The sequence below is a fragment of the Gouania willdenowi genome, chromosome 3 (genome assembly GCF_900634775.1).
Source record: "Gouania willdenowi chromosome 3, fGouWil2.1, whole genome shotgun sequence".
Taxonomy (NCBI): Eukaryota; Metazoa; Chordata; class Actinopteri; order Blenniiformes; family Gobiesocidae; genus Gouania; species Gouania willdenowi.
In genome coordinates this window covers 32,839,669-32,850,424 of record NC_041046.1, presented here as the reverse complement: position 1 = coordinate 32,850,424, position 10,756 = coordinate 32,839,669, and the positions used below count along the sequence as shown (strand labels likewise).

General features: G+C 39.5%; 1 protein-coding gene across 1 annotated transcript; it reads right to left on the bottom strand.

Moving 5' to 3' along the window:
- Positions 1-3,759: 3,759 nt before the first annotated feature.
- adprhl1 (ADP-ribosylhydrolase like 1) lies at positions 3,760-9,343 on the bottom strand. Its single transcript, XM_028438146.1, has 7 exons — positions 8,832-9,343; positions 7,631-7,795; positions 6,625-6,750; positions 6,372-6,512; positions 5,552-5,679; positions 5,341-5,473; positions 3,760-5,261 (listed from the first exon to the last, which is right to left on the bottom strand). The coding sequence occupies exons 1-7, from the start codon at positions 9,043-9,045 to the stop codon at positions 5,092-5,094; spliced, it is 1,077 nt and encodes a 358-aa protein (XP_028293947.1). The 5' UTR covers positions 9,046-9,343; the 3' UTR covers positions 3,760-5,091.
- Between the last annotated feature and the right edge of the window lie 1,413 nt (positions 9,344-10,756).

The following is a 10,756-nucleotide window of genomic DNA, read 5'->3' as shown; positions in this document are numbered from 1 at the left end:
CACATACAGCTGAAAGCAACTGCTGCTTCTTAATCCGTTGCTGGATAATCCTCTATCAAGTATAACGAATCAGATGAGAAATATACGTAATACCAAATGTTTGCCATTATTTTTAATGTTTTTCGCAATATATGAAATGAGGGGTTCTGGAATTATTATTTACTTCAACTACAACTTTCATAGATTTTTCTAAAAAAAAAAAAAAAGAAATAAAATAAACTCAGGTTAATCTACTTTGGAGAACACACGTTTGTATTGTATGAAAAGTAATTGTAAAAATGGAAGTTTTATCGGTACTAAAAGTACGACCACAGACTATAGAAAGTCTTGTTCAAAACCTCAAATGTGTGTTTGGGCGCCCATGGCTCAGTGATAGACGTCATCCAATAACCAAAGGGTTGGGGGTTTGAATCCTGCTCTGTCCAAGTCATTGTCGTTGTGTCCTTGGGCAAGGCACGTTACCCACATTGACTCGTATGAATTGTGATGGCGGTCAGATATAGGTGCAAAATGGTAGCTACTCTTCTGTCAGTGTGCCCAATGGTAGCTGTTGGTACAATGTAGCTTACCACCACCAGTATGACTGATGTTAGTGACTGGTGTGATTATATGAGTGTCCTCGAAAAAAGCCGTATAAATCCAAGCCATTATTATTATTATTATTATTATTAGAATCAGAAGGTAAAAGTATCCGTAAACTTTATGGTTTTAGGTTTGTAAATTTGCCGAACTGAAGGATCTGCGTAGTTGATTGTTGTATACTTTGGTTTCATCTCGTTTATCTTGGCTTGAATCACAGTAAAATTGTTGCCATCTTCATTCGCAGTGACCGCAGGAATCCCAACATGGTCTTGCCAACACGCATTATTTTTGTGTAATAATTTCTCTCCTTCTCTGTCCTCTTTGTCTTTGGTTTCGGGCAGTTTGCCCTCGGTTGGCATCTTTCTCGTAGTTGCGTAAAGACTGAAGTCCTTCAGAGGACTGAGAGTATCTTGAACAGATTCCTTTGATTTCCCCGTATCGTGAGCGTTCAAGAAGCGTTTAGACTGTGCTGAACTCTCATCAGTTAGAGAGCAGCATTCAACTGGATCAGGACCTTCCTGGTGAGGGAAAGCATGTGGAATAACATAAATGGGTTTTCTTTTCAGTGAACTGATAGGTCTTTGGAGAATTTGGTCGTCTTGTTTTTCCAAATGTTGATAACTATCTATAGAAGGTTCTTCAATGCCATGCATTGTGTCTTCAATCATCAAAATTAAGGAATCGCTCGGAGCTTGTTGACAGCAAGTGGATCTTTTCGTATTCGACCCACGTGTTTTCTCTTGCATGTCATTCCGGTATTGCATTTCTATGGTCTCAGGTTTCGTACATGGTTCAGTAGAGATGTTGATACATTTGGTCCACACAGAGGCGCAGCCTGTGATTGTTGCCATTTGCAGGCTCAGTGGAATCTGAATCAGCGGAGACAATCTGCAGGGGTGTGGGAGTGACCACTTCATCAAAGGATAGAAAGAAAGCACCTCTACGTGTCCAAACTTCAACTTTTTGGCAAGTCCTTGACTATTTTGAATTGTATTCTCATTGTCATATTCTTGAGTTCTGTGATCTTTAATGTTTGTATCCATAACTTCAGTCGCCATGTGTTTTATTAAAGAAGTCATCTTTTGGTCGGAGGGCTGGTTTTTGAGTTGTTTTGCTTTTGTTTGTGGATTCCTTTGCTCTGGCTTGGTTGCAAGTTGATCTCCTTTAGCCTGCTTTCTCACAGGTTTCCTATTCATCTGCTTTACACACTTTTGTCCATCTCCCTTTTGTTGCTGTCCCATTGTAAGACAAGCCACACTTGTTGTTTTGTTTGTGGCCACCTTTACCTCTGCTGAAGGTCTTTTGTGTAAACTTTTGAAGTCCTTCACTTTACTAAAAGTGCTCATGGTCTCAACCTTCTCCACTAAGGAAGAGACGAGGATCCCTTTTCCAATGAGACGTGGTTTAAGTGGCTGCTTTCTCAGTGTATCCTGTCCTTGTTGCCTCTGCTCGGCCATTGCAAACTTAGCCACTATATCTTTCACAGTGCTGCCTTTTTTTAGTCTTTGTTGCTTTGTTGGTTGATTCCACCTCTGTGTGTTGACTTCATTATTCTGCTTGTGGTTTGTATTACCTAGCTGTCTCCTAGAGAGAGTTCCTACCTCCTTTTGGTGTGCAACGTGAGGTTTAGGTGTGGACCTGGTAAATTTGGATTGGACGAGATGAAACGAAGTGAGACGTTGGGGTGTTTGGTCTTTTTTACACCCGATTGGCAGCCTTTTGTCCTTTGAGTTTGAAACGCACTTTTGTTGAATGTTGGGATGGCTCTGCACAGAAGCTTTCGGGATTATTTTCTCCACATTCAGTTTCAATGAAGTCTCGTTTTGCAGACAACTTGTATATCCAAGGTTGTCTTTGAATGTCTCAAACTTTTGCTTCACTGGGGGTACATTTGTTTCCCCACGGTTGGGCAAGTCATGTGTTAAATAGTGCAAGAGAGTCTCAAAAATCCCTCGTAGAGTCGGGCAGCATTTGGGGTCACGAAGCATCTTCTTCAAACGACTTGCATCATTGCCGATCCTGGTTTTCAAAGAACGTGGTCTACATAGAGAAGAGGATGAGCAAATCGTAATCCCAGCAATAAAACTGAAAGCACCATCGTGACAAGGTTGCTTAAAGAATAACTAAACCCCTGCTTTCTGCTGACCTGCCACTCGGAGGGAAATTCAAAAAAATGCCTTGATTATGGGCGTTACTGCTGTAGCAGTAAGACACACCCACTCTGTCAGCCCATACCGCTGTTCGCAGAGACAGACAGCAATACACACAATGATGTGTCTGTACACACACACATAGCGAGTTCATATACTTTAATACTGTACGTCACTACTACCACAGGCACACACAATCACAACGTGAACCTCAGGGGCAAATAACCCTGCTTTGCCGCATATAGCGATAAGACGGACACACACGTCTGCGCGCACGCAAGACAGACGGGAATACACTCATAGCATAGATGTGTCTGTAAATACACACATAGCTTGGTGAACCCTCAGATTAGCGCAGAATCTGCTCTTTGTAGAAGCACAAAGTCAAAAACATGACTTCCTTATTACCTGTCAATCAATGCTCACGGAGGGCTGTGATTGGAGGAAACCCTCTCCCTTCTCTCAGGTTTTATAGGAGAGGCGGGGCCAACAGTGAAAGTTGATGACGCGGGGGTATCTTAAAGAATCCATTTCAGCCAATAGTAAAATTCAGTTGTAATAGCCAGCATTCAACCCTGAGATATAGTACATTTTACAGCTAAAGACGTAAAATTAAATACTTTCACTAAAATGTGAAGAGTGGGACTAGGATCAATCAACGGCACTATTAACACCCAAATACATATGTATTCAGCAGAAAAAAGTGGGTTTGGGGTTTAGTTACTCTTTAAATAACTGGAATATGTGTCAGATCAGTTAATTTAGCAAACTAAAGTAGCATCTTAGAGGCATTTCAAAGCAGGAAATAAAATTGGAAAAAATGACTTTAACTTTCAGATCTCTCAATCTGTTGGTTTGCTTGAAATGAATATTTTAGTTGTCAATTTCCCCTCATCATGATTCAAATGTTAGACTTCAGGTGAAATAGTGTTAGCGTGTTATACATGGTTAGTTCATATAAAACACCAATAAGGGGTTTTAGAAGCAAGTGAAAATTCCAAAACGAGAAATAAAGACGGGCACTTAATGCATGTTACATATTGGTGTTTGTTTAATTGTTACCACATTATTGTAATTCTTATATTGTAGTATTTTTGGACAGTAGAGTATAATAAATTATCACAAAGCAAGAGAAAACCTTATACAGAAAAATAAAACAATGACTATTCCAAAGAGCTTAATTTACTTTCCAGCACATCTCCTCTGTGCACTGATGAAAGAAAAAAGGAAAGAACATTGACAGCATGTTGGCGAGCATGGTTTAAAACTCATTTATTAGAATTTAGTGTTATGGGACGATTTGTGACATTTTTTTGGTGAGGGTTGTTTATAATCCAAGTAGACAGTGTTAGCACTTGCTACTATCATGCACGCCGGAAATAAAGGTTTGTCAAATGGTTTTTTAAAACACACAACAAACAGGACTAAGTTTAGCCTTAGCACATGACTTGCTAATAATAATAATAATAATAATAATAATAATAATAATAATAATACATCAGTTTTATATAGCGCTTTTTTGGACACTCAAAGTTACTTTACAGAATTGAGAGATTATTCTTTCACTCCACACTTAGTGGTGGTAAACTACTACTGTAGCCACAGATGCCCTGGGGCAGACTGACGGAAGCGAGACTGCCATATGGTATATTCTTAAAATTATCATATTTTCAGGTTGTTGCTGGTGTTTTTGTTGTAGTTTTTTTTTTTTAAATCAGCAGTATTAAAATTAAGCACATGTCACAATTTGGTCTAATTTATTCATTTTTTCCAGTTATACTAATGGGCTAATGGCATGAAATCCTCTTTAAACCCAACTGTCTCCGCTTTCATTGTTTTTATTCATTTTTATTTGATTTCATTGTTTTATTGTGTTTGTGTCACAATATGCTAACTTAGATAGGAACTGATCATAGCGAGCATTCTCAGGGAAAAGCTCTCATCAAATCATACTGTCGTCTGTATCAATGCACTGCACTCACCTATACTTGGTATTTATTGCACTTAACTGGTTAATACTGGTTAGCTTTCAGCAAAGCTTAAATACCGAGCTGATTAAATACATAGAGTAGAATGATCTCTAAGATTATCAAATGTTACAAGAGCAACCACCACAGTTATATACTATTAGGAATTTAAAGGGTATCATTTGTTAGAACTAGGGTTCAGTTTTAAAATGTGAAGAACAAGATCACCCAAAAATGAAAGGTGAGTTTAGGGGTTTATTTTGTGACAGATCTGTGGATGGTTGAGAAGAAACAGGTGAGGAGATTAAAGGGTGGAATTGAGGGCCCAGTGAGTCAGTTTCATGTGTATTTCCACTGTCAGACAGTAGAGTTCAGGCCAATGAGGTTCACGATTACTTGTCGATGCATTTCTCTGACAACGCTGCCTTGAACAGGGCCTCTCCCAGCTCCTCCAAACGTTCTCTCTTTTCTAGGTCCAGGTAAAGGTTTGTGGGGACCTGGTTCGCGCCGTGTGTGAGTCCAAAGAGACACCCTGCGATCAGGCCCGTTGCTTCACTTTCGCCTACAGAGGAGGGACGTTTTGCAGAGTCATAATAAGGTTCAAGGGTCATGTTTTCAGTTTGAAATGCTCACGCTCTCACCTCCATGAAACATGGCTCGTTTACACAGTTCTCCCCAGTCGCTCCCTGCAGCGAGCAGAGCGTCGTAGGCTATCATTGGAGCATCGTGACCCCTGCGGCCCGCCCGGCCCTCTGAGCTCCAACGCTTATATATCTAAATAGACAGAAACATTGTGCTGGCCTTGAGTTGTCATCGTGAAACTTTAAAAATGATCAGCCTCACGGGACTTACTTTGTCCGTCTCCTCAGCATCGTAGCGATCGGGGAACACAGGCTTATTTTGTCCATCGTTTATTATCTCTCGCTCTTCCAGGTAAAACTGCCACTTGGCTTCAAAGTAGAACCAGTTTTCCTGATATTCTGCATCAGATCACACAACCATACAATGAGGCTGCTTCCTTTAGATAATAAAGATTGACTGGCCAGTGTTACAGTTTTCTCTTTTTAATTTCTGCAAAAATAATGAAATAACTACGATGGCTGGGAAGCGCAAAAACACTTTTACAAATGCCACAACAAATGTACTATTTTGAGAACAAATTTACATAATTAGCTGAAAGAAATTACAAATAGCAAAACACTTTTACAAACGTTGAAACAGATTGTATTTTATATACTGCCCTTGGTGGCGTCCACCGAACGAGCAAAACATTCTTTATATCAGAAACGTGGTCAAAACTTTCCGAGTAAATAAGAAAAGCAGTGCAACTTCACAGTTTGCCATACCTACTACTGGCGTCTGGGACCCTCCCTTTTTGTATGACTTCACGCAACAAATTAACAAATGACTTTTGCAACACTTTTACAAAAGGTCAAAACAATTATGGAAAGACTTTTACACTTAACGTACGATGCGCCATTGCAAATTATCCGTTTCAATATTTGCATTGGTTTTTGTTAGCTAATTATGTCCATTTGTTTTCAGAATTTGTTGTGTTTTGCTCAAAAATGCACATTTGTTGTGGTATTTGTGGTATGAATGTGTTCTATACTTCTCAGCCACAGTAAACAACTGACACATATTAGCATTATCTCCTGATTCCGTGGCTGACCTGATAAATGGCGTATTGTCTTCCTGCAGTATTCTTCAGCTTGTGGGAGGAGTTTCATCATCTCACGGCCCCAAGTCACGATGGGCTTCCCCTGAATCGCATACGATGCGAACAACGCTGTTGTCAAGGAGCCGAGGAAGCCTGAAATGAAACAAAGTGACATCGCAAGATATTTTAAATGCCCTGTAATGTGACCTCAGGTCAGTTCGGTTAATTTTATAGATGTAGTTTAGCAAAAAACAATCGTATTTACCTGTGGGGTGGTTGTGTGTCATTCTGCCAATTTCTATGCTGACCTCAATAAGGTTCTCCAGTCTTTCTTGCTGCCAGTATCTCATACCAATACACATAGCTTTGGCAGCTGCCCCAAACCCAGAGCCTACACACAAACAAAGGTACAATGCAATGATCTACTTGCTTTAAGATGATTCACAGTAAAAATCTCTGCCAGTGCAGTAAGATATTTATACTTAGTAAAATTTCTGAAATAATAAAAAATATCTTGGCTTTAGAAAATAAAGAATTCCTTAAAACAAGTGGTGAAACACTCATTCCAAGCAATATGTTAAGAAGCAACTAAACTGAAACCTTTTTTTGGCTGAAAAACAAATATATTTAAGTAGTGTTGTTGATTGATCCTAGTCTTGACATTTTAGTCAACATATTTAAATGTGGCACATTTTGTTGTAAGACTGTATGAGTGACTGCCCTCTATGAGTTGGAACCCTTTGGTGGCTTCTACGTAACAAACCACCACTGTTGGCCCCGCCCCCTTTCATAAAATGTAGCGCCTGTCGACTCTGTGGCGAGTAAGTTGAAACAAGATTCATTATGAATAGAGAGGTATAATGAGTTTGAGTAGGTAGATAGCATAACATATATTGTTTTTGATGATTGTGATTTTATAGTATTGACTGGGAGTGGCTTAACTACTCCAGGAGCCCCGCCCATAATTAAGGCATTTCTTAATATTTCCAGCCTAGATGCATGTCAGCCAAAAACTCTGGGTTTAGTTACTTTTTAAGTAAAATAAGCTCAAAACTAGTTCATAAATGCTTGTTTGACTGTTATTTCTTAATCAGTTTGAGTGAAAAGACCTTAAAGAGAGAACCTAAGCAGCAAGATGATTATTCTTCATTCAAGACTTTTGTGACTCAAAACAAGACAAAGCATTTAGGCTACACTAAGTCTAAGCACAGGACATTAGAGTGAGACAACAAAACGATTCGCTTCCTTTAAAATTCAAAGCCCATAAACACCTTTTTCATTGAAAGGTGTGTGCCAAGCCAGCAGGTAGTTGTGAGGTTTGAGGTGAACACAGCCCTCCACAGTGGTGGGATCAGGAACTCTGCCCTGTAGGGACACCATGGAGTTTACATAAAGACGTACCATCTCCCGGTACAGGTCCTCCAGACACCAGTAATCTGCACACACACACACACACACACACACAGAGTTGTACGAAGGCATGAAACATGAGACGAGTGATGCTGCGATGGCTAAATTTAGCTGCAGTCTGCCATGCCATATAGATTAGGAGCAGAATGCCTGCTGCAGAGAGAGTGGACTCCCTTCAACACATCGAAGGGTCAACTGCTATCCATGAGTACATTGAATGCTACGTGCTTAGGTGGGATGTGTATGTCTGAAGCAGAGTCTGTGTTGACGAAGAAAAATCTCTCATATCTGCCTGAAGAGTGTCCTCCTCTAACATCATGGCTGTGATACAAAGATATCAGAGAAAAAACCTATCCACCAACAGTAACACTACTTAGAAAAATACATTAAAAATCCATATTGCATGAGTTACTAATACTCTGTTCCTTGGTTATTATCTATGTATTTCTATTTTGGTAACCTTCGTGATTCTGTGTGTTTCCAAAGGGATTAGCAGAGCTAGCCGCTAACATAACTTTCATGGTTGCACGCCACACATTGTTCTCTCATTAGTGAGTGTGCTGCTAAATAGAGCTTCCTAATCTCAAATGTTGTCATCGCCATTTTTTCTTCTTCTTGGGACTCCTGCCATTGGCTGAAATCTACATATGCACCTTCACATGATACAGACAGATTAGGGGGAGCGTGGTCTGCTATTGTTCACCCAAAGACATCTGAGGATCATCCTTTCCAAATACTCTATTTTGGGCTTTTCCATCCTCTTAAAATGCAGATTCATGACACAGGGGGTTTGATAGAGGTCAATGGTGATTTCAAGACGTCTGTATTCGGTTTACCATCACAGGTTTGAAGGAAACTCCACACTGTCAATTTGGATCACTGCATTGACTGCATAGAAGAGGATAAACTTTTCTAGTCCAGCTGAATACTCATAGAGATAAAGTCTCAGCCCTCGTTTGTTTCATCTCTACTTTAAGCATCACAAAAAAAAGTATCAAACATTTCAAAGGAATAAAATCAAGAGTAACTCAGCCTCTTTCCTTACTGTCCAGAATAACGTACCTGTGATGAGTGCTTCTGCTGTGGTCATGTGCATCAGCGCTGCATCACTCAGAGGCCAGTTATCAGGGTCCAGCTTCAAAGTGGCCAGTTCTCCCAGTGAGGCCAGCTCTTCTTGGATCTTCTTCCCAGAAACACAGCTTTCCCATCGACCTTTTCTGTATCCCAAAGCATTGCCGACACCTCCCAGAACCATACCGGCCTTAAACTTCTCCATGATGCCGAGAAGAGTTAATCCTCGGCAGAATAATGAAACCTAATCTCTGGGATTAGTATGAAACTAAACTTAAAGGACAGTTTAGGTGGATCATAAAAGACCTCGTCTACGCTTCATCATCAGCACTCAATTCTAATCAGAAAGTGCCAATGGGGGGCAGGCGTGCACATCAGCCACAGCTCCTTTGTATTGGATGGCGGTGGAGGGAAGTTCAGCTGCCATCAGGTGTCTCCTAAAAAGGCAATCCCCACGGTCCCAGCACCTAATAGATATAGTCTGGCTGGGAGCGGAGCAGTAATGAGGGGTAGACACACAAGTGGAGATGCTAATGTGCAGCTGACATCCCACTTTCCTCATGGGGTGAAGGTTCTATCATCAGATGATGAACCTCCTACTTCATGAGCGTTCCTTGGCCTGTAATAAATCCACGGCTCTAATCCTCAACTTCACCATTTAAACTTCTTTATTAATCATCTCAACTGACACTTTTTAATCATGTAAAGCCCATTGAATACCCTTATGTTTGAAATGCGCTATACAAATACATTTGCCTTGTAACGATTATCGTATCTATCTGAAAATAAAGTTCAAATCGATTTTTTTTAATCTGGGTTTTAACAAAAACATTAGTTAATTGTCCTAATATATGCATAGAACGTAAACGACCGTTCACTAGATGTCAGTGAACCACATTAGACTTTGTTAAACTACCTCACTGCTCATGGAAGTTGATTGCACTTCATATTCGTAACACATAATGGACACTTTATAGATGTACTGCATGTGGTTACTTTTACTTTTTTATTAAGAATTTAAGAACTTAAGAGAATCGGAACCTTTCAAAAAAGTTGACAGTTTGATGAAGTGATATTGGTACTTGAATTACAGTTAGTTACCATTTATTTGTTCTCGTAAGTTTAAAAAAAAATTGTATAACTTGCATTTCGTACCTTGTACTTGTAAAGGTAAACTTTGTATTTAATGAAATTTTGATATATTGTGATGTATATCGTATTGTTTGGTATCGGGATATATCGTATCGTGACAAGCAAATCTTATTGTATTGTCACATTCTTGGCAATGCCTAAAAAGTCAAAATTTTTACAATTTATTGCAAAAACTGTCAACCAACAAAATGCTACATATCCATAACATGAAAAAATTGACTCCAACGATCAAATGTTCATACAGTATACGTGTTTTTGGTATGTACTTGGGAGAACATGCAAACAGAGCTGAGAAATGGGTTTGAATGAGCATTTTAAAATGTCTTTTTAAAGAATGTTTGCCTGTATTTAATTTCTATCTTTGATTTAGTTTGAAAACTAAATAATACATCTATTTTGCGACCCGCTTGCTCCTTTTCAGGGTCGTGGGGTATTTTTTGTACATACAACACAAAAAGAAATCAACAATAATGGAAAGACATAAGTGGGAGGAGTTAGTTTGAGGATAAATCAATAATCCTCTGATTACATTTGCACTACAATTTCTCCTTGCAAAAAAATACTTGTGTTAAAAATAGTCACTTTGAATTTCTATGCCCCCTTCAATCCACGTTTATCTCCATTTCTAAACATACACCCAGCAACAGTAGACAAAGCACTGGAAGCAGAGCCAGAGATGATTCAAAAACAGTGCAGGAATGCAACCTGATAAGGGACAACTGTTACCCTGTTAAAGTAGACTCAGAAATCCTCTGCAGGACAGC